We start from the raw sequence: 24,581 nt of genomic DNA, 5'->3' as shown, positions 1-24,581 counted from the left end.
CTGTGTTCAGCTTTTACTACTCGTCGTGTAACGTTAACATGTGCCGGCCTGCAAACATAAACACGGCCATTTAAACAGCGCGTCCCAGAATTACCACAGAAACCCACTTTCACTTAAAATGTATTTGAAAACGCTTGAATTTTAAACACTGTATCAGGATACAAACACTGTTTAGGATCACACAAACTGCAGTTTGAACTAGCCCGCTATGCTAACTCACCTAGCAAGCTAGTGACACTTAGCATGACAACGTGGAAGGTGACAACAGGACCGTGACATGGTAAATATCCACCTAAAAATGATCTAGAAAATATATAAACTTGATTAGGCTGCAGTCTTCAGCATGCTGTCACCTGGTTATGGATGTAATTCCACTTAGATCCCATCGGTATCCTATTTAGCGCAGGTCTGCTCGTGGTGTGACGTAAGATTAAAGCGCGGGAATCCGCCCACTAGTATAAGTCTGAGACGGAATTTAATCAATGGAGCTTTAAATTAGACGCTGCCAAATAACCTTTATGAAAAATTCAGATTGCATTCATTGATGGTAACATTAGAAATATTGCAAACTACGCAGTTTTGCAAAAGAGTTCTCATGGCCATGCTAAACCTGGCAATGTAAAGTCAAATAAATGACATACTTTTCCGTTACAATTGGCTACAACAGATTAGAAGATGCACAGCATTTGATTCTAAAAATGACTGGGTTAACTTCATAAAATACATGGTCTTAAAAACAGCACATTACTACTAACAGCATTTGCCAAATATAATTTTTTTTAATTTAGGAGACAAAGTAGAACTTTAAATTCAAATAAAAAAAGATCAAGAAACAAAGCTGCATTTGAAGTGCTTTTATTGGATTAATGCTTTGTGCTTTTAGATCTTGTTGAAGGCTGCCACATCCATTGACTGCACATAGTCCTCAAAGGCTGTGATGAGTTCCTCCAGCTGGTCTGTTCCAACTTTATCATCCTCCACGACACAGGCAATCTGCAGCTTCTTGATGCCATAGCCGACAGGCAAAAATTTAGCTGTACAGAAGAAGTCAAGTAACAATTAGTGTATTAAAATACTAAATTTGCACAAAACTGTAATGGATCGAAAAGCATAACATTTAATCAGTTTTAATGAACAGTAGTTACAAGGGATGGAATAGATTGACTTACATTGTCCCCAGACTAAACCGTCCAACTGAATGCTGCGTACACACTCCTCAAGCTTGGCCATGTCGGTTTCATCATCCCAGGGCTTGACATCCAACAGGATGGAAGACTTGGCGATAAGGGCAGGCTCTGCGCAGACATTAAAAAGACAGTGTCAATCAGAAAGAAAACAAAGGAATCCAGCCGTCACAATTTAACGACTAGTGAATGTCAGGTTAACAAGAGTATCAATCACAAGATTCAGTCGAAAGATGGTGATGTGAAATCATCATTAAACTAGTCAATGTTGCTATATGTACACTATCGGTCAAAAGTTAAGTATAAATACAAATAATGTTTTTGAAAGTAGTAGCTGATGTTCACCCAGGCTGCATTTATTTGAAATTTTTTAAATTGTAAATTATTCCTGTGATGGCAGTCTTTTTGGGGTCACATGATTCTTCAGAAATGATTCTAATATGCTGCTCAAGAAACAATGTTTTAAACAAGGCTTAAAACAGTTTTTGCTGCTTAATTTCACAAACATTCAAAGTTTTTTCTTTTTTTTTCTTTTATAAATAAAGAAACTAATACCCAAGCAAGGATGCATTAAATTGATCAAAAGTGACAGCAAAGACTCCTAATGTTACAACGGTTTTCTATTTTAAATAAATGCTGTTCTTTCTGCCTTTTATTCAAAGAACCCTGAAAAAAAAGTTTCATGGTTTACACAAAAACATTAAGCAGCAAAAACGGTTTAAAACCTCGATAATGGGAACCATTATTAATAATTGATCACCAATAATAATGGATAATAATAGAGCAACAAATCAGCATATTAGAATGATTTCTAAAAGATCATGTGTGACTGAAGACTGGAGAAATTATGCTGAAAATTCAGCTTTGCAATCACAAGAATAAATTACATTTTAAAATATATTCAGATAGAAAAGTTTTTAAAATGATAATATTTCACAATATTCCTGTTTTAACTATTTTTGATTAAACAGTCTTGGTGAGCATAAGAGACAACTTAAAAAAAAAAAGGGGGAATTATACTAAACTTTTGACCATTAGTGTATATTTAAAAGACAACAGATACATACTTTTTGCCTTCTTTGCGTTGTATGCTGCAAGCCTCTCCTCCTTGATTTTTTTGGATTCCTCATCCTGCAAGGAAATAGATTATTAATCAGGTGTGCAGAAATACAACAGTTGCCTGGACATTTTTCTACAAACTGGCTTTCAGAAACAAAAGGGGTCCATCACAACATCAGCCGAAAGATGGTGAGAAAATCATCATGTGACCAGGTAGTTGGATCAAAACACACCAACAGTCCTGCTACTGTATTTACCTCTTCCTCATCAGAACCAAACAGATCGATGTCATCGTCGTCTTCATCAGCCGCTGCAGGAGCTGATGCAGTCGTGTCCTGCACACCAGCAGGGCCGTACTGACCGAGAGGCTTCTTCACACCTGGAAGGCTGAAGGTAAGAAGAGGAGAGTTAATCCATGTAACTGCACGAGAGCCCTTGTGACAGTCTTATATCTCCCAGTCAAATCAGAGTTTGAAGGATTGTACATCATTCACTCAGGCGAAAGATGGTGATAGAGTAATCATCATATATTGGGGGAAGTACCTGCAAAACATTAAATATTACAATCAAGCATCATATTACCTGCCCTTCTCCTTTTGGTAAGACTTGATGTGGTTGTACCACCGCAGAGCGTGGCAGAGGTCAGATGAAGGGGCACCAGACAGGGCATCAAACACTGCAATATCAGCCTGAGAGGGCACATACCTGCCAAGAAAATGTATATTGAGCAATCAAATGTGTAGAGATATTGGTGTTTTCATCCTTAAGCAATTAGAGAGGTTTATGAATGGAACTGATTGCAAAATGTTTATGCATGGATCAACAGTACAGCAAAGAAAATATGGCACCTCTCAAAATCTTGGGGGGAGGGGGAAGGGTACTACTACAAATACAGATCCAAGAATGATCATACATAGGTCTATATTAGTCATAGCAAAGAAATTAATGACTTCTGCCTTTGACGTTTATCACGGCAATCAGAAATGATCATAGTATCACAGCATATGGAAAAAAGTATAGACATGAGTTGTTACAGTACAACTAAGACATAAATAGACTCTCAAAAGAGCTTACCCCTCGATGTAACTTTTGTCTGCCAGAAACTCATTCAGAACTTTGAGTCCAGCGGGTGTTTTGAGATCACCAAAGCCCATTGTTGGAAGTTACCGGTGAGACCTCGTGTACAGACGTTGAGCCCTGAGCTTGGAGGAAGAGCGAAGGAACGAGAACAGAACGTGAGATGGTCTTTATACGTCTGACGCCACGACTCCTCCCACGCTGACACATTTAATACAAAATGTACAAAAATAAAACATCTTTGACAGTCATTTGCGCTAGGTATGCAAGACGTACTTTTTGTAGATAATAAGGATAGCAAGATAAGCATATCCTGTTTTTTACAGATACAACAACTACAGAAAAACGTGTTGACTGGTTGACTTTTAACGTGAAGGAGAGAAGGAAACGACCGCTTTTATGAGCGGAAATGACGACGTATAAATGTAAAAGGTCAACGCAAAACGTTGACTTTATTATTTAAAAAATGTATTTAATATATTAATGTATTTTTACATACATGCACGCATGCGTGTTCTATATTATAGAATAATATGATCCAATTAAATGTTTTTGTCATTTTTCAAAGATCGATGTGAATCGGCTATTTCCGTCATCTCCTCCGTAATCACCCGAGTCACTCACACAACTGAACCTACGGCAGTCGCGCTGTTCTGGTCTAGAAGGCCAAATAGCGTCAAGGTAAGAATTAAATATTGCATTTTGTCTAGATTAGAGTGTAAACAGCGTTTTGTCTAGACATTTGCTTTGTGAATAACTGCTGGCTTTATAAACGCATACGAAACATGGGTAATTTACAGTAACGTTCTCCCCTGTCCTTGAAGCCACTGCGCCTCTGAGTGTTAGCCTGCTAACGTAACTAGTGTGTGTAGAATGGAAATGTCAACAGCATTGGTTTTGAATTTTAAGTTTTAATCTAATTTGCCTTTACAGTGAGATATAGGTATATGATATACTTTGCCTTTACATAGATATATGCAAATGGTTCTTTTATAAATCTTTGTGTCTTTGTAAGGATACAAACATGCTATGTTGCTGTTATAAAATCTGGGGTTTTGTAATCTTTGCCATAGAACTTATTGTCTGCACTCTGCAGAGATTTTAATGTATACGGAATTTATTAAATAATACTGTTATTTGCACACCTAAGATCTGATTATAAAGAAATGTTGTGGCTATTTCTTTGTAATTTCCTTGTGTTACAAAGTACTGTGGCATATTTATCCATTGTTAACCTAGATACTAAGCATTGCAATAGTGGGGATCAACATATTACGTGTGCTTCTAATCACTTGCCATTTTCTTCTACAGCGACATGTTGCGTTTGCCAGCAGTAAGTCGGGCTTTGGCTGGGGCGGCCCATTCCAAGGGCTCCATTGCCACCACTAACAATGGTAATTTGCTCTATGCATTCTTTTTTTAATCTTTCAAGGTTAAGTGTGATGCCCATTTTTAAGAATGCTGAGCTACTTTACTGGCTTGTCAGTCATTTACTCACACTTGCTTGTTTTTGCGACAGTGTGGACATCAGTTCGGGCCTCAAGCAATATGGTTGAAGTGTTTGTAGATGGAAAGCCTATCATGGTGGAGCCAGGGACTACTGTACTACAGGTAATGTTGCAGAGACCATTTCTTTTTAATAATTCTATGCAAGGATTGTACATTCCGTGTTGTATGTTGACATGCCAACTGTGTTTAGGCTTGTGAGAAAGTTGGTGTGCAGATTCCTCGTTTCTGCTATCATGATCGTCTGTCAGTGGCCGGTAACTGCCGCATGTGTCTGGTGGAAATCGAGAGAGCGCCAAAGGTAACATGCACCATTGAAAGTATTAAGATTATGACATCATTACGCATTACTGATTATTATCAAAATACATGACAGGTCTTACTTTAAGCATGTTCTTCATCAACAGCCTGTTGCAGCTTGTGCAATGCCTGTCATGAAAGGGTGGAACATTTTGACCAACTCAGAGAAAACACGAAAAGCCAGGTTTGAGAAGTAGTTTCTTGCTTTACAAATAATTCTCACGCAGAGTTGTCATCATCACATATAATATTTATTAAAAAAATGTTTTTTCTTATTGTGCTTATGATAGAGAGGGAGTCATGGAGTTCCTGCTTTCCAACCACCCTCTTGACTGTCCAATCTGTGATCAGGGAGGAGAATGTGATTTGCAGGTAAGCAGAACATTATTTACTGCAATTTGAGAAAACTGAACTGTCAACTTGAGTATGCACTCCAGAATGAAAAAAAACAACAGTCATCCCTGATACATTTTTTATGATCATCTTGATGTTATGTTGGATATATAGGACCAATCGATGATGTTTGGTGCTGACAGAAGCCGTTTTACAGAAGACAAAAGAGCAGTGGAAGATAAGAACATTGGACCGCTCATCAAGACTATCATGACCCGCTGTATACATTGCACACGTTGTGTTCGGTGGGTTGGAGATCTATTATTGTACAAGCTACATAAATGCACAAAATATATGTTGTGCAGGGCTCAACAATAAGGATTATTTTCTGATAAACCAATTCAATTAGTAGTTAATGTATTATCAGAAATCAATTTTTAAAGCCATAATAAACCTGAATGATTAATTTAATATATATATATATATATATATTGTAATTTAATAATATTGATCATTAGATCACGTATAAATACTTTTAGGTTTGATATGTTTAAAAAAAAAAAATCCGTAAGGCTACTTTGACAGCTATAACAAACTTGCTGGAAAATAGTGGCATATGGTACAAAGCATTACTGATTACTTTTTTGTTCTCATGCCTATTACCTTCAGGATCAGACAGAGTGTTTCAATTCTAAATGTCTCTTTCTACAAATTTTTTGTGTGTGTAACTTTACAGTTTTGCCAGTGAGGTTGCTGGTGTGGAGGACCTGGGAACTACTGGACGCGGTAACACCATGCAGATTGGTACCTACGTAGAGAAGATGTTCATGTCTGAATTATCTGGTAACGTGATTGACTTGTGTCCTGTTGGAGCGCTGACGTCCAAACCTTACGCCTTCACTTCACGACCCTGGGAGACCAGGTACGATCCTGAGAGAGCTTTGCTCTCGTGTACACTTTCATTAGCCTGGCTCCACCCTCCTACGTACTTCCACTCAATTTTTATTTTCCTTCAGTACTCCGTCTGGGTTTGCGGTATATTCATGGGTTTTCTTAGGCCAAATTTTTGCCGGTCCAATCAGCGGACAGAGGGAGTGGCTGAGAACGATGACGTTGAGGTCGTGCGCTAGTTTGAGTTGTAGGGTTACGTCACGATCAAACGTTAGCGATTGGTTATGGCAGATCCAGAGTGGCTCTGAGCAGATCCAATAGTTTTTAGCTTTTTTTATGCTGCCTTATAATCCCTGAACATAGATGTGAAAATGCACTATCCTAAGAAAACAAAGTTTGGTCTCTTTTTAAAGAAACCTCTTCAAAATTGAACATGTAAAAAGTTATAGAAGTTTAAATTTACTGTAAAGCACTAAAGATTTACTGTACTAAAGATTTTCTTTTTATGTCCCACTGTAGTCAATAATTGTATCCCTTAAAACTCATCTTTGATCACCAAAATTACATATTTAAATTAAAATTTTTCCTTTAAATAATTTCTTCATGCCTTAAAATAGCTTGAATGTAACTCTACACCCTTACCTCATTTAGTATACACGGTTCTATGAATATGCAAATTAGCACTGCCTCCACTCACCCGCACCAGCTCAGAGATCCACTTGTTGACGATCACACGGTGACGTGATTGGTTACAAGGTAGTTTTTGATGTCAGAAACACCAGCGATTTCAAACCAAATAATTTTTACTCAAAAAAAAAAAAAAAAATTTATAATATTTTGTTTAGGCTCTGTACCAAATATAGCCATCAGGTGTCACCCACATTCCATTTAATTTTTTCTTCTTTCATAAATTAATACATTTCTGTCACAATATCACTTCTATCACAAGACAATCACCAAATACAAAATTTCCAACAATATGTGTTTTCTCAAGTTTTGATTTTAAAGTAGTGCAGTAAATTTGTAATATGAAACATGACACTGCCCACTAGAGGGGAGGAACCTGCTAAAAGGAATTTAAGTATTGTTTCCATGGTAACTCAATGTCAGATTTCAAAATGGTTTTTACAGGATGAATACTGAGGGTGTAAGCCTTCGAATGAATATGTCCCGCCAGCCGGACAATGAAAGTTCAGAGGTTTTAATAGTGAGTTATTTGAATATGTGTACACTTTAATTTTTAAAATGCTGTTCTCATGTGTCTACAGAAAGACTGAGTCCATTGATGTGCTGGATGCTGTTGGCTCCAACATTGTGGTGAGCACCAGGGGTGGTGAGGTCATGAGAATTCTTCCCCGTTTGAATGAGGATGTCAATGAGGAATGGATATCCGACAAGACCAGGTGAGCGCATAAGCTCTTAAAATAACACAACGCCCCTCTCTTTCTTCATTCACACACACTCATGGTTAGTCTACTGTCCTGTCTCTGGCCCACCCTCTATAAGGTTTGCATATGATGGACTGAAGAGGCAGCGCCTGACCCAGCCCATGGTGAAGGATGCCAGTGGACAGTTGGTTGCCACCACTTGGGAGGATGTTCTTACACGTGTAGCTGGAGCAGTGAGTGATTGCAACTTATAAACTAGAATCATACATGTATCTGTTTAGTGTGATATGCTTTGTTATTTGCAGACAGTAGATTTCACTGGTTGTGATTTTTGTGTTTTGCAGCTTCAAGGAGTTCAAGGTTCTGAGGTAGGAGCTATTGCTGGTGGGATGGTAGATGCTGAGGCCCTAGTGGCTCTGAAGGACCTACTGAATAGACTGGACAGCGAGACCCTCTGCACTGAGGAGGTCTTCCCAATGACTGGTTCCGGGTGAGTCCTTATCCGATAAGAATGATGTGTGCCCTGATTTTAGTAATATCTCTTCTCGTTCACACTGATTTCAAGTATTATTGGATTTTTTTCTAATAGTAATGTTCATAATATATTGTGATGTTACTGCAAGCATTGCTGTTACTATTTGTCATCCCAAGGGTTAGAAATTTTCAACAAATTGCTTACTTTAAGGATTTGACTTGTGTAAATAACCACTTAGCAGCCACCCAGAACACCCTAGCAACCATATTTCAACATGCTAAAAACTCTCAGGACACTGTTAGATCAAATGGAATCCCCACGTCAGAAATGTCAAATCCAGCCCCGGACGCCAGATCTTGTCAAAAGATATCCGTTTTGTCTGGTGTGCAACCCAGCAAAACCTATTAACAGAATGTCTTGTCTTTTACCTTAAAAGTGCAGAGTTTATTGAATAATCTTGTTGCCTGTTTCAAAGCTCAGACTTGATCTAAATATTACACTACTCAATGATCTGAATTTTTCTGACCAGTATGATTCCAACAAGTGTTATTATACCAAGGGAAAAACAATGGAAAATTATTGCTTCACAATATTGACCCTTGAAATGGAGACTTTCTTATCTCCTACTCGTAAAGACAAACATCCCTTTAAACCACACATTCATACGATTTAACAACAATAGCAAGCATTGCAAGAGCAAGGAAATAAGTCCATAAGACTTTTGTTAAATTTTTTATGAAAATCTGAAAGATTTCTGTCCCTCCCTTTTAAAAGTCCATTCCACCAAAACTAACAACCTTGCAAAAGTACATGAAAGTAATCGATATGAATCAAGCTATTTAATCCAGGTCTTGGCAAGAATTGCTAGATGAATAGATTTGATTTAAGCTTTTATTCACATTCATCAATACACATAGATGAACACAAATATGGTCAATGGCAGCTTGTATATACTGTCTTGACACGTAAGAACAATCCTCATTGGTTCTCGTGTGTCAAAAAATAATGTTTGAGCTTCAATTAATAAGGATTATGATATCTTTATGAACTTGTTGAAGCTTAAATTTAGGTGTAATGGGCTTTCAGTGGAGGTACAGAAACCTCTCTGGTTTTATAAAAAATATCTTCAGTAGTGTTTAGAAGATGAACAAAAGTCTTATGAGAATGGAATTGGGGGTGATCAATTGATGACAGTTTTGGTGAACCATCTCTTTAATCTTACAATTACGGATTTAAACTAATTTTGCTCTTTTGGCTCCTTAGAACCGACCTGCGCTCCAATTACCTCTTGAACAGCCGTATCACTGGCATTGAGGAGTGTGACCTTCTGCTTCTGATTGGAACCAACCCACGTTACGAGGCACCTCTCTTCAATTCACGTGTCCGCAAGAGGTAAAACCATTGCACATTCTTGTTTGCATCAGTTGGAACCAGTTGAGCAGGTGTCATTTCACTCCACCCCACTTTTTCTTTTTATCCCCATTCTTCAGTTGGTTGCATAATGAGCTCGAGGTGGCCATGGTTGGTCATAAGGTGGACTTAAGCTACAGTTACAACCATCTGGGTGAAACCACACAAGTTCTGCAAGAGATTGCTGATGGAACACACCCTTTCTGCAAGGTAACATTATTTAATAATGTTGGTGTTTACTGGGACCTTCGATTCAAATTTTTACTAAGCATGACATCATCAGAAGTTGACTCTTGAATGAGAAAGAATTGGAGTATGGTTTTGTATTTCAGGTCCTAGCCCAGGCCAAAAAGCCCATTGTAGTGGTGGGTAGCTCCGCTCTCCAGAGGGATGATGGGGCAGCCATCTTTAAGGCTGTGTCCACAATTGCTCAAAATTCTCGAGCCATCAGCGGTGTTGAGGAGGGATGGAAGGTTCTCAATGTGCTGCACAGGTCAGATACTGCCATAAGTGTGTATGCATATGTAGACCTTTCTTTGAGTATCATTTCTGTTCTATATTGTTCTGTGTGAATAAAAGAATTGTGAATGTTGACCATTTGTCTAGCACAAGTACTGACCTTGTCATATAAATGTAACCTTAGGGTGGCCAGTCAAGTGGCAGCCCTGGACCTGGGTTACAAGCCTGGTGTTGATGCAATCCGGAAGAACCCTCCCAAAGTACTGTTTCTCCTGGGCGCTGATGCTGATTGCATCACCAGAGCAGATCTTCCCAAAGACAGCTTCGTCTTCTACCAGGGTCAGTAACCTCACTTGCAAATTTTGTATTCTATACCAGTGATTCCCAACCCTGGTCCTTGATTACCCTCAGGACTGCACATTTTAGATGTCTGTCTCTCTAATCAAACACACCTGATTCAACAAATCAGCCTAGGGTTAAAGGGATAGTTCACACAAAAATGAAAATTCTGTCATTAATTACTTGCCCTCATGTCGTTCCAAACCTGTAAGACTTTCGTTCATCTTCGGAACACAAATTAAGATATTTTTGATGAAATCAGCGATTTCTGTCCCTCCATAGACCGCTACACAACCACCACTTTGATGTTTCAAAAAGTTCATAAAGAGATCATAAAATTAATCCATATGAATTGAGCGTTTTTTGTCCAGATTTTCTGAGGAGACTTGATCGCTTTATATGATGAACAGATTTAATTTAGTCTTTTATTCACATATAAACAACATTGATCAGTGACCATAAACAGAAGCTCAACCGAACCTCATTGGTTCTTGCGGAAGTTCAGACATGCTGCGTTACACACGAGAATGAATCTCATTGGTTCTCACAAGTCAAGCGACCATGTTTGAGTTTCTGTTTACCACAACTGATGTTTGAGTGGATGAATGTTTATACGTGAATAAAATCCTAACTCAATCTGTTTATCATATAAAGTGATCGTGCAATTCATATGGATTCATTTTACGATTTCTTTAATCGTCAAAGTGGTAGTTGCGTAGCTGTCAATGGAGGGACAGAAGGCTCTCAGATTTCATCAAAAAGATCTTCATTTGTGTTCCAAAGTTGAAAGAAAGTCTTACAGGTTTGGAACAACATGAGGGTGAGTAATTAAGGACAGAATTTTCGTTTTTGGGTGAACCTTTAAGACCTCAGATGGATGTCAGATAAGAGAGAGGGAGAGCGGAGAGAAACCACAGCTTTATACTCTTGTTCAGTACCACAATCTCATGGCAAGCGCCTTTCATCCAAATACAGTATATTCTTATAAGTTTAATGGTACCACATGCTTATCCAGGTCACCATGGAGATGTAGGTGCACTCATGGCTGATGTCATCATGCCTGGTGCTGCATACACCGAAAAGACTGGCACATACGTCAACACAGAGGGTCGCGCCCAGCAGACTAGAGTGGCAGTCACTGCTCCCGGTATTGCACGCGAGGACTGGAAGATTTTGCGTGCCGTTTCTGAGGTACGCTCCTTAACCTGTACTTTAACAATGTACCTGTTCCTCATATTGTTCAAATACCTTTGCTGAGCTATTCTTTAGAAAAAAGTGCAGACTGTTCATTACAAATTCTTGTTTTTGTTTGCTCAGCTGGCAGGAATCACACTGCCGTATGACACACTGGATGAGGTAAGGAGAAGGCTGGAAGAGGTCTCTCCTAACCTGGTGAGATATGATGATGTAGAGGAAGCCAATTATTTCAAACAAGCCCATGAGCTATCAAAGGTTTGTGTTTTGTTTGTTTTTTTGTAAATTTTTGTTTTAAATCTCCACTACTTGAACTGTTCACTAATGTTCTCCTGTTCTCCTTAGGCTGTGAATCAGTCATTGCTTGCGGCTCCTATTATCCCTCCTCAGCTCACAGTGAAGGATTTCTACATGACCGGTAGAGTAACAAATATATTATGTTGGTTTAATGAATTATATTAAGTTTTTATGTTTGAATAGAATGCTGTAACCTAGTGTATGTCTGTAACCTGCCATTTACCATTGCCTTTGGTTCTTTCTCTATAGACCCCATAAGCAGAGCCTCTCAGACAATGGCCAAGTGTGTGAAGGCTGTGACCGAGGGGGCAGCAGCAGTTGATGAGCCCTCAATTTGTTAAAACTCCTTCAGGCACACCAATTTATCTATAGTAATGCACACAAAAGTAGTCATCGTCAAGTACATGTACAAACACATACCTGGATTTTAGCATTACTTTGCTGTTTGTCTCTTGTGTCTTACATAGTCAGATTTCACCAGAGCAGCAAAATGTGTGAAATTATCATATTTAAATAGGCTTTGAAGGGTGTTGTAAAGTTTTCATTCCCATGATTAAGTTGAATGAGGTCTGCTTTGTTTTGGAAAGCTCTTATTATAATAAATAAAAATGTATTATATCAATATGCTATTGTCGCCGTTCACATTGCTGGTCTAAATTCTTTCAAGTAAGGGTGTAGTAGAAAAACAAATATTCTGTTTTGGTAGAAGCTAGGATGGAAGTGTAAGGGGAAAAAGTTTTCTAAAAATAAGCATCTTGAATGGGTTTCCTTCTTATTAATGAAGTTGGATTAAGTGCAGTGTAAAGCCTGGTTTCCTCGGAAAATGTATACACTTATAATTTGAAAGAATTCTATCTGTTGAATAATCTTAAATTCATTTATATTAATAACAAAGTAATGGATTATCATGGGTTTTACTCAGTTACTGATCAAACTTTACCTGGCCTTGATCTTTACCTTTTTTTTTTTTTTTTTTTGTGCTACTATGTTAGGATCATGCTGACATCACTGACTGAATAGGGGGCAACACAAGACACTTAGAAATATCAGTAACACCTGCTTCAGAGTTTATATCACAAGTCTTGTCACCTTGATAATATTTATTGACAGCAACGAAGGGAAAATATGACTGACAAGAATGTTATCGTCGCACGTGAGATAGCACTGAATTTGAAGTTGGTGATGTCATTCCAGGCATGGATGAGACGCGTGAGAGGAGGCTGTCGGAAAAGACTTTGGGGGAGATCCCTCAAAACTTGAAATCAATGACTGCGGCTTAAATAAAACTTCACGCTGGTCCGAACACTTCTGACAGCTGGACACACAAATGTTCAACCTGTATTGTATGTTTGCGAGATCTGTCATCTTTCTAAAAGCCGACAATGAACATACAAAGTTGAATTCCAAAATGGTTGCAGAGGTTGTTGTTGCACTGTTGGCTGTTGTCATGTCCCCCCAGTGCCTGTAGTTGTGCTGTAAGAAGCCTCGCATCCGATGACTAAACCAACACCCCCTTCTCTTTGTGTACGGCTAGTTTTATTTAACTAATCGACAAAGATGTGCCAGTAGGATTCGTGCAAAATTATATCCACGCGTTAAAAAACTAAATCTGCTAGCGTTACATGGAAAGGTAGAGGCGGAATATCCCCGCTGAGAGGAATAGCCGTCGACCGTATGAAAAGATCAGCGTAGCTAGTTTAGCACAGGCCGCAGTGATCGGAGGCTGAGCTGCTGCCGGGAAGCAACGGACTCAAGTAAAGGCGGAAGACCGCTTATCACGCACTGCAAGGCGGGTGTCTCGCTACTCGACTCGGGGGGATTCGGGAAGTTTCACAGGCCAACGGTAACTACGAATTGCGCAGAAAATAAAGGAATGTATGTCGTCAAAATGTGTATCTGATATCAATTTTATTGTAATATTACTAAAACGTAAACTCACGAAACTAATCAAAATTTAACCAATAAATAAAACCCCGAAACTTTCAAATGTCTCCGGTCGTCGACAACGCTTACTCTCATTTGACAGGTATTTTGCTTATTATCGGTCGCGAGTGTTTCTCACAAATAAAATATTCCGACGACCGTTACAAAGTTTCAAAATACGTTCGAAATATTTGTACGACGCAACAAAGAAATACATTCTGCCGCTCTGATTTTGACCGTATATTTCGGAAAAAGAATTAAATAGTTTCTTCAGGCGCTACACCCTACTTGCTCAATCCTTGCCTCAAAAGTAACTGATAGTGCTGCCCAAGTACATGATAGAGTAGTAGGCGGGTTGTCCACCGTCCCCTTGCGTTTTCAAAGTTGCTTTGCATGTCAAACGTATTGTACTCTGCCCAAACACTTTTACGAGCCATCGTTTTATGATTTAGTGTTTCACCTGCTTAAAGCTCTGCTTACACCAGCTGTTTTACTCAAGTGTCATTGATTGCTTGAAACAGGGGCTACTTTTCCTTCTTCCTGTCACTTTAATATTTAATGGTTTGAGCTGTTTATGCTGAGCAGCCTATACACTGCATATTTTCATGAGTGCTTTAAAATGCAGACTTCAGAATTGTTAGGTGTTGGAAGTGACTGCAACATATTGAAAGCTATTTTAAATTGGATGTCACTTGACCTGCTGATAAGCGAGTGTGTCATTTATATATTCATGGTTTTATTATAGCTGTTTGACTTGTATAGTTAGTACAAATGGATAACATTAATAGTTTTGTATACATTAGTGAGTGCTAGAAACTCATTATGAAGGAGCACAATAATAATGGAAGAGCTGAGAGGTTTGATTATCATTATGTCTCTGCAAACTATGCTGTTTAGGGGAGCTGTAGGGGAAATTGGAGCTTCCTGCAATTGAGATCAATAAAATGAATATTACAGTAAAGGCTGGAATACACTACACAGAAGAGATTTTAAAGCACTAGGCATTATACACTTGCCGACTTTGTAAATGATTACAGAGGAAAACGGAGCATCACGTGAAACTGACTGAGGATCACACACTACCAGACTTTAAAATCATTTCGAACACAAAAAACAAATGCAGAAACATGCACCTCGTTGCATTGGAGACGAATGACAAAGTGTTCAAAATCAAAATATTAAAGATGTTTGATATCCTCCGACTAGATAGAATATCTTCTGAAGCTAAACAAAAAGAGTCAGAAATCTGGAGAAAAAAAACAGCAACTCCCAACTGCCCAAAATCTGCAGAATGAAAACTAACATCGACTTCTCCAAACTTCAAAATGAGGGGGAAATCTGGGCAAAAGTCATGTAGTGTGTATTTCAGCCTTAAAAGTGTAGTGCATTTTATACCTTTATACTCTAATTGTACAACAATAGACATATTATATATATATATATATATAAAAATATAAATAACATTTAAATAATTTAGAAACAGAATTACAACTGTAAATGTAAAGCATATTTTCAGTTTTAATTTAAAGTGAATGTCTCATTGACCAGTTGTTCTTCGTGCACTCCAAAAGAAGCTGAATTTGACTTTTGGTAGTTGACGCAATGCTTTCATCACACTTTTGTCTCTTCACATACCGTTTTTTTATTTTTATTTTTATCAGCTGATGTTCCGTAGAGTTCCAGCCCTGGGATGTATGAAGGCAAACACATCCACTACTCGGAGGTGGACCACAAGCCTCTGTGTTCATACAGTCCAAAGCTTTGCAAGCAGCGCAGGCTCAATGGTTATGCTTTCTGCATCCGCCATGTGCTCGAGGATCGGACCGCTCCCTTCAGGCAGTGCGAATATGTAGCCAAGTACAATAGCCAGCGCTGCACCAACCCAATACCCAAGGCTCACGACCGCAAGTAAGTTTGTGGATTAACAAATGTTTAAAGAAAAGATGTGCAAGTTTAAAATAATACTGAAAACAATCTGTTTGTCTTTTAGGTATTGTAATAGTCACCTTCAGGTTATGGGTGTCCTCCCCAAGAAGGAGCGAAAGAAGAAACAAGATACCATTGAGTCTTTGGCCCTCAAAATTACCGTTCCATCCCTGGCTCTGAAAACTCACAAAGGTCTCGAGCTTTTACCTCCATCCCCACCACCCTCCCTGGCTTGTCTACTCCCCTCAGATCCCTTTGCCTTTTGCAGGGGAGAAAAAATGTTAAAATCAAGTGGCACATTCCTGAAGAAACCCCAAGAAAACCAAGCTCTGAACCATAAGCAGAAACAGCAAGATCACAGTGTTCCAGCGTTCCCAAACCATCTCAGAACCTCCGCTCTTTCTTCAACCCTTCCACATTCTTGCCTCCCTCCTCCGCAGACTGGAAGAACCACACAAACACCCATAGTTCCCTCCTCCCCTAACGCAGTAACCCTACAAACCCCTGCAGTTCGTTCAGGTCCATTATTCAAAACCTCATCCACACTTCCGGACAGCCATCAGGGCTCGATAGACACGGCTCCAACTGATAACAGAATTAAACTGGACCTCAATCATGCGTTTGATAAAAAGGTTGCCCCTGCAGTTTCAGGGATGGCACCAAGCCGTGATGACATACATGGACAATTAATAAAGGTGCGCTCCGTTGCTATGCGGCAACAAGCTCCATGTTTGCAGAAGTTCCATAGATTGATGGACCAACACAAGGGGAGGTACCAAGACCTGAACCCACATTTAGGTAGGAAATTCTGACCTGGGATTTTGACATTTAAAAATTAGTTTGGCTTTGGTTTGTTTTAATGACAAACACAGCTTGCGTTCTAGGGCTTGATTGGTCAGAAGACAGTGAAGAGGAAGATGGAGACTTGGGGAAGCTAGTGTCATATCAGTGCCAGAGACTACAAGAGAAGCACTTTGAAGAAAGGTACAGTAATCCATCAGTCTGACAATCATCCATCCTCCACCTAATTTAATGCCAAACGCAAAGATTAACCCATATTATAATGCAGATCTCTGGAATACTTGATTCTGATTGGTTAGTTGTCATATTCTGAAGCAAATTTTTTTTTAGTGACTGTTAAACTGCAACTTCTCGTATAACTCCATGGCTTCTTTCTCACATAATAGAAAAAATATTCTCAAATCAATATTTATGTCACACGAAAGGGTAAAGAACAAATAAAACTTTCAGTTGTTTCAGTGATCTTTTAAAGTAATTTTTGGAAGGTAAAAACTAGAGCAGTGGTTCTTAAACTTTTTGTCTCCAAGGCCCCTATTGTCCACAACAATATTTGAAGGCTCGACATTCCTAGATTCTGTAAATGAAATTGCAAGATTCCAGAATTTGAATGTTCTGAATGTTCCCACACTTTTTAAGAATTTACATGACTTTTACAGTTGTTCATTATGGATAAGGATTAATTAATAACATCAACTACTTAATTTCTACCCGATAAAATATTTTAGAACTTTGCATGCTGCAAATACAAATGTATACATAATACAAAATGTTTATTATAAAATACGCTTTTATGCAGCTCTAGAATTAAGGGTTGAATAAAACAAGAAATATCTTATAATACCAAAAATCGATTTTTGGTCAAGCTCTTGTTTTGACAATGCAAGAGCCCAGCACTCTGTAAAGTCTCCTCCAGCACATCCCAAAGACTTTCAGTGAATTTAAGGTTTAGACTCAGAGGTGCCAATTCATGTGTGAAAATGATTCTTCATGCTCCCTCCAACCATTCTTTCACAATTTGAGCCTGATGAATCTTGACATTCTCATCCTGGAATACGGCCATGATGTGTCTTCCTACATGGTTGTTAAAGAAATGAAAAGCTACACGCACCTTCAATTATGGTTAGAAGAACTGTTGGCAAACATAACATGCTAGAAACATAATCACTGCAGTAATGATCTAATCATTGACTCGTAAGCATTTGCCTATTTAAATCCATGGCATGAATATGAATGCTTATTTCCACTCTGTGACCCATCAGTGTATCTGAACCCACAGTTTGAAAACTGCTGATCTAGAGAAATCTCTTTCCCGTCTCGCAGTGCCAGCAGTTCCCGTGCTGAGCGTTTGGCGGGCTTCTGCTCATACCTGAGACAAAAACACACGCACCTTTGCAGGGAGCAGAGGGGCTTCAGGAGAGAGAGAAGATCCCAGCATGCTCTTCGTAAAGCCCTGCTGCAGGCAGCAAGAAAGGAACCTCAACACACCGCACAGCTTATTCAGGAACAACATAATGAGACCTCCACACCCTCCAGGTAAAAAAACACATGCATTAGGAGTGTAACAATACATTATGTGTTGATTCGATATGATGTATTGATGCAATGCATAAAATATCACTAACTTTTCAACAACTAGAGTGCCTCATTTATTGTTGAAAGTTCATGTTATATTTTGGCTTCATTTCTAATTGACTTAAAGAGAATCTATTATGCTTTACAAGTTTACATTTTCAACTTTCTTTAGTGTGTAATGTTGCTGTTTGAGCATAATAAAGGTCTGCAAAGTTACAAAGTCCAGTCCAAAGGGAGCTATTCTCTACATCAGTAAATTCTGAAACGCTTCGATTGTAGTCTTTGAGTTTTCTTCCAGGTACATAGACGTCACAATATTCCGCATGTAAATAATTCCAGCCAGAGGCATACGCAAAAAATGGGACGAGGCCTGGTTGAGTTGTGTTCGTAGTGTGTTTTTCCACCCCAGGCCTAATGCGGTTATGGAAAGGGGCGTGACACTTCCGAAACATGCTCGAATTGGTTGATCAATAACAACACACTGATCCAGCTGACCAATCAGAGCACATTAAGCTTTTTGGAAGGAGGGGCTTCATAGAGAGAGAAATGTAACAGAGCGATACTGACAGACTGGGAAGAGAGGTGCTGCAACAGTATAAAATATGTGATTTTAAAAAAAAATTTTTTTTTTTATCGTTCAAGCATGAAAACCTGTTCTAGGTTCGTAAAAGGGCATAATATGTCTTCTTAAAAAAAAAAAAAAGTAACTAGTAACTGGTAAAACAGGCGCATAATATCTTAACAATTGATATATCATTCGCAGGCCCCTGAATCTTATCAATTCCTATCCTATTAGTATCTCCCTCAAGATTTGAGATATCAGCAAATATCGTGTTGCTGGCTAAGCGTATTAATACCAGATCTTTCAAGTATTTTGATGAAACGTCCAATCTACACCCATGATGTGCTCGACATGCTTTCATGTTGAAGTAGTTTGTTTTCTTGTTTTAATTCCACAGCACTGCAGTACCAATGGCTGGAGATGACTCAGGTTTATGCTTGGCTATCGTGAAAGGTGAAGACTGCAGAAATTCAGCCTTACCGTTCACCAGGCACTGCTTTCAACGTATCCTCTCAAAGTTCTTAACAATAGCTGACTGCTTTTGGCTGTTCGTCTGCATTCAGAGCAATTTTTCCTGTGATTTCAACTAACCATCTGCTTTGGTGATTGACCGATCGACTTTGGTTCGTTCCCTGTGTTGTGTCCTTAATGGCACTCTGTAGATATCCTTCAGAACCGTTCACAGCAGCTGTTCTCAAGCTGCACTGCTCGCTTTGCAGATGGAGCTCAGTGTTCCATCCCTGTCTTTGACATCACGCACCAGACACCACTTTGTGATGAGCATGCCAAGAAAATGGTGAGAAACAGAAGACTGTTTCATTGCGTAATAAACTTTTTGCTAGTAACTAATATAACCATATGTGCACTAATGGTACTTTACAGGACAATTTCCTGCGAGGTGATATCAGCCGGAGAACGTACCACCACCACCAGCAGATTCAGCGGCACAGGCCACTGAAGAAAGCCAAGCCTCCAGCACTCAGTAAGAAGCATAAGAAGAAAGGCAAGCGAGGAGCACCAAAGCGCCCTCAGAAACCCATTCCTCCTGCGCTACCCCAGGGTAACCTGGGAATGCCTTCCATTTTGTGCCTGCCCACTCAGCCTTCTGGCATAAGGTGAAAGCCGAGTGTGTTTGTATGTGTGTATTTGCGTATGTCTGTGAATGCGCACTCATTGTCTTTGTGTTTTTCAGGAGCCCTTTAACTCCTGATTTAAGTGCAGATGAATTTCCAGATGACATCACCAATGACATCAGTGACATTCCACATGACCTAGAGTTGAATCAGGAGGATTTCTCAGATGTTCTGCCTCGACTCCCGGATGACCTGCAGGACTTTGATCTTTTTGAAGGTAGAAGTGCTATAATATTATGGAAGGGTATTGATACTGATCATTAGATTTTGATTTGATTCTGATTCATTTCTGTATATTTCAGTTATAATGTCTATTTTGCTTAAAAAAGTGGACATTATATTTTATGTATTCATTAATTTATACATTTCTGAAGGAGATAAAAAATGTATAAGGGCCCAATAAATGCAATTAAATTCCTATGTTATTTAACAGATAAACAACCAAAAAGTTGGTAATGTGTAAAGTTATTATAAAATTATCAACTTATTAACACTTAATGTACAATATATCACTGTATTATACAGAAATTACGATATATATATATACACACTACTGTTCAAAAGTTAAGACGTTTTTGAGGTTTTTAAAAGAAGTCTCTTGTGCTCACCAAGGCTGCAAAATACAGTAAAAACAGTAATATTGTGAAATTTTATTACAATTTAATAAAGCGGTTCTTTGTCTTAACATATTTTAAAATGCAATGCATTCCTATGATCAAAGCTGAATTTTCAACATCATTACTCCAATCTTCAGTGTCACAAGATCCTTCAGAAATCATTCTAATATGCTGATTTAGTGCTCAAGAGACATTTCTTATTATTATCAATGTTTGAAAACAGTTGTTGCAGTTTTGGTGGAAACCATAATGATTCTTTTTCCATAATGAATAATGAATCTATAATGAACCATAATGAATTTTTTTGTAACATTATTAATGTCTTTACTGCCTCTTGATCAATTTAATGCATCGTTGATGAATAAATTATATTTGAAACTAATTATTTAAAATATTCCATCACTATAACTTAATTCAGTGAAGGATCCATCCGATTTTTTTTTTTTGACTGATTCATTAAGATGACAGAAAGTGTCATTTGTCCGTGATTGAGACTTGCACTGGTTTCACTGTTATCTTGTGCAGCCACAAGAACAACTCAATTGAAGCTTTTATGCTTTTTTTTAATGCTTATTGCTTTTATTTTATGTTTTTTCTGCAAACTTGGGATAAATATGATCTCATTTGCTGTGTGGGGCTGCAGGAAAAAGAGTAATTCAGGCACAGAGTTAAAGATTGGGCTTTTAAGAATTGATATTTTTGCCCTTATAGACTTTCTACTTTCTATGTCTATTCTTTTTTCTGGTAATTACTCTGTTTTCTTTTCTCACTTTGTTTACAGTCATTTTATATTTGCTAATTCATGTTTATTTGTCATATAGGTAAGAATAGTGAGCTGTTGCCCACCTCTGAGGAAGCTGAGGAATTGGTTCGCGTTCTGCAGGCCATGAGCTCGTACCCAGAATCCCTTGCATGTCTAAGCGGAATGGCTGAGCTTGGTCCCGTAGAAGGGGTAGATTGTCGTAGCATGCCGGGGGGAGTCGTGGATCTACTGAGTGCGCGGCTATCTGCTGAAACCCTTTCCAGCCTGGAGCTGGACCCCAGTCTGCTCCCCACCTCTGAAGACGCTTTCCCCCCATCACCTCCATCACCACAGCCCCCTCTGACTCCTCCATCCTCTGTGGGGCATCTCACAGACAGCACGTACACACAGAGACAACCTCATCTCCTAGCTAAGATGGATAACTCCAAAGCAGACTTGAGTGATCTGCCCCTTTGCAAGGACGAGGACATCTCTCATGGCTCGTGGGGTGTTCTCGCCCTCTCCCTCAGCGACTCCTCACAGTTTCACAGCCTTATTGCCTCAGACGGCCTGCTGATGTCCACAGCCCTCTCAACGCCAATGACCCCCGTGCCCTCAGTCCCCTGTCAGCCCAGTTCGGCCCTCTCCGCTTTGCATCAGAGCAGCCAAACTGTCCCCGTCAGTCGCTCTACACCCGCATCCTCACCCTCATCACCAACGTCCCAAACCAAGCACCTTCTCCCCCCACTGTTCAATCACTGTGGGATCCCAGCAGACTTACAGCCGCACCACAGTACAACGGCGCCCCCTATGGACCAGGCCTGAGCTGCAGGCAGAACCAATTATTTGCTATGGTCAGTGTTCAGGGAACATGTTGCAGGTGAATTTTCTTTTTCTTTTTTTCAAATGTCAGGGTCATTGTGTTTGTCTCCTCAGTCCTCTGCATCTTTTTCCCCTCACAAAGAAAGAACATCAAGCAATAAATTTCCTTGTTGGCGTAAATTAGTTGCTTTTTTCAAAAAGCAAGCATAGATGGATTTTAGCCATTAATATCACTTGTATCCTTAAACACATATTTAATATATTTATAGAGTAGCAGTCTGCACAACTAGTTTTATTGATGAGTGAAAGTGTGTGGTAACTGGTGAAAATGTGGTTCTTGTTTAGAGGTAATGGGCCAGTTTGTCAGTGGCAAACACAAGGGGAAAGGTGTCATGGTTGTATCACTATTTTGTCCCGTGTGATGATTAAAAAGCTCATTGTTTTGGCAGATGGTGTTTGTGCTTTTAGTAGCCGTTAAACTATGGGGTCTTGCTCTAAGTGTAAGTGCCTGCCATAAAAGCTGTGTAACACCTTTATAATTAGTGTATTGCAAATCAACATAAATTACACTGCGTTGTCACTTAGTAAAAATCTGTGAGTGCACAAAAATACACACCTGAAAATATTTGAAGAGGCATTTATTCCCTGTTTTTGAATCCTCACGCAAGTAATTACCTTCTCACATTACCGTAAAGTTACTCAAAGTGTTAAACTTTGATTCTGAGTGTTCGATGTGCTCCTGTGTAAGGCATTTAGCTGAAGTGATAGCAGTTGTGGGAAATAAATGGTGTAAAGCTATAGTTGGTTATCTTGTCATGGCTTTTAAAGAGAGTAGTTATGATGCCTTTACCCTCATGTCATGCCAAGTCTACATTTGCATTTTCCCATTTATGTTCTTTGCTGATGCTTTCTTACCAAAGCGGCTTCCAAGAAAGCCTCTTTTTATGTCCACAACAGAAAATATCTTTATATCAGTATATCTAACTGAACCAATATAATGAAATCATGTTTGGGCAGTTAAGCTTCTAAAGAGAACAGTTAAGTATAACCTTGATTCAATGTCATTATAAAACGAATAATGATGTAAAATTGTGGTTTGGGTAGACTTGCCGTTTTACTGGATAATGCTGCTTTTATCAACAGGCATACTGACAGATATCCTTGCACACAGAGGGTTGTCTCATATACTTTTTATACTTATTCACTGAATGTATCAAGTCAACAAAAAAAAAGTTTATTATAACCTATTAAAATGTTATGGTCCTCTTCTTTGTTCAAGGTATTTTTATGTCTTGACATGTTTACTTTTGTTACTTAAGTGCTTGGATGTGGGCGTGTGTGTAGACAATGTGTAAGAGAAATTCTATTTGTTTTATTTGAAATGTGTGAATTAAAACTGCTATGAACACGACTTTTTGTGCACTCATTATTTCAATGTGCAGGTTTTGTCGCAAAGAAAACACTGTGATGACACTTAAAAGACTATCTGAATTAGGTCAGTCTATGTACAAACTAAAAATTACCAGGCACAGAGATGATTCATAACATATAGGCCCTATGGCTGGCTTTCTAAACAGATTAAAACTGTAAGATTTTAAATTGTAATCTTTTAATGACTCGTTTGAATGGAATCTTTCTCCATGCCAATGAGAACATTACTTGGAAAAACAGAAGAGGGAGCCAAATCATTATAAAATGCTCCAGTCTTTTGCAAATAGGATATTAGTTATGGGGATTGATTAGTTTAATACGCACGTGTCTTTGTGTCCATTGAATGATTCCCTCAAACGATTCGTTAAAAAGCTTTACGAATTTTTTTTGCGTTTCTACAATTCTACTGTAAAATCTCTCGAGAAATGACAACAAAACATGTTTTTATAATTCGATCAGCTGTTGAATCAGCACTAAATAACATTCGTGGATGAATCACTCGTTTGATTTAATCAGTCAAACGTGTTTGCAAAACGAAGTTTGATACATTCGATCAGTTCATAAGCACTAAGCGGTTTAACCTTGTCAAAAAGAGCGCTAAATGTGGAGGATATTTACCAAATATCCTCTGGAGAAAACGAAACTTGCAAATGTCTTCAATCGATTGTCAGCGATGAACAGCTCTTTATTGCCTATCAAAGATGAGGACACTTTTCGGGTGGGGGAGGGAATAGTTTTGCTTCAAAACGGATTCGTTCACTAACGAAAACCCAGTAAATGACAAGTTGGAGAAGGAGTAAAGTATTGGTAATAATAACACAAGATTATGTCTAATATCAGAGAGCGAAAGTAAAAGACATTTTTTGTGCATTTTTCCACCGCTCGAAATTGGTCTGCACGTTTACCATGCAACATGTTTAAGAATGACGACGATACTGCTCATAATGACTGCGGATGCAAATCTACTTTCCTTCATCTCACCGCTAAGAGGGGCGCGAGGATGCTCCTCCGCGCGAGCCCGGGGCTCTGGCGTTACCTAGCAACGGCTCCCATACTGTACTCCCGCACCAAGTGCCTGGCTGCCTTCGACTCTGGCGCTGTTTCTATTTCTGTTGTAGCGTCGCAGTCTGCTAAAACATT

General features: G+C 38.9%; 3 protein-coding genes across 4 annotated transcripts; 2 read left to right on the top strand and 1 right to left on the bottom strand.

The window, feature by feature from the left end:
- Positions 1–839: 839 nt before the first annotated feature.
- eef1b2 (eukaryotic translation elongation factor 1 beta 2) lies at positions 840–3,476 on the bottom strand. Its single transcript, XM_082137030.1, has 6 exons — positions 3,318–3,476; positions 2,826–2,948; positions 2,501–2,630; positions 2,252–2,315; positions 1,170–1,295; positions 840–1,034 (listed from the first exon to the last, which is right to left on the bottom strand). Exons 1-6 carry the CDS (start codon positions 3,395–3,397, stop codon positions 880–882), a joined length of 678 nt encoding a protein of 225 aa, XP_081993156.1. The 5' UTR covers positions 3,398–3,476; the 3' UTR covers positions 840–879.
- A 398-nt stretch (positions 3,477–3,874) lies between these two features.
- On the top strand, positions 3,875–12,536 carry ndufs1 (NADH:ubiquinone oxidoreductase core subunit S1). Its single transcript, XM_082136809.1, has 19 exons — positions 3,875–4,001; positions 4,632–4,714; positions 4,840–4,931; positions 5,020–5,127; positions 5,234–5,310; positions 5,417–5,498; positions 5,634–5,764; positions 6,196–6,381; positions 7,619–7,753; positions 7,857–7,971; positions 8,083–8,228; positions 9,477–9,605; positions 9,704–9,833; positions 9,956–10,116; positions 10,267–10,421; positions 11,437–11,612; positions 11,739–11,873; positions 11,961–12,033; positions 12,162–12,536. Exons 2-19 carry the CDS (start codon positions 4,636–4,638, stop codon positions 12,251–12,253), a joined length of 2,202 nt encoding a protein of 733 aa, XP_081992935.1. The 5' UTR covers positions 3,875–4,001; positions 4,632–4,635; the 3' UTR covers positions 12,254–12,536.
- Positions 12,537–12,677: 141 nt separating this feature from the next.
- On the top strand, positions 12,678–23,421 carry ino80db (INO80 complex subunit Db). 2 transcript variants are annotated; one of them, XM_082136764.1, is made up of 10 exons: positions 12,678–13,755; positions 15,497–15,743; positions 15,826–16,559; positions 16,646–16,745; positions 17,883–18,095; positions 19,094–19,200; positions 19,359–19,492; positions 19,579–19,811; positions 19,889–20,046; positions 21,268–23,421. In XM_082136764.1, exons 2-10 carry the CDS (start codon positions 15,526–15,528, stop codon positions 22,011–22,013), a joined length of 2,643 nt encoding a protein of 880 aa, XP_081992890.1. In that variant the 5' UTR covers positions 12,678–13,755; positions 15,497–15,525; the 3' UTR covers positions 22,014–23,421. The 2 variants fall into 2 exon arrangements, with proteins under 2 accessions (XP_081992890.1, XP_081992889.1); XM_082136763.1 differs by having other exon boundaries at positions 16,634–16,745.
- Positions 23,422–24,581: the final 1,160 nt, after the last annotated feature.

The sequence above is a fragment of the Leuciscus leuciscus genome (genome assembly GCF_965113295.1).
Source record: "Leuciscus leuciscus genome assembly, chromosome: 14".
Lineage (NCBI taxonomy): Eukaryota > Metazoa > Chordata > Actinopteri > Cypriniformes > Leuciscidae > Leuciscus > Leuciscus leuciscus.
This window is presented reverse-complemented; position numbering and strand designations above follow the sequence as displayed.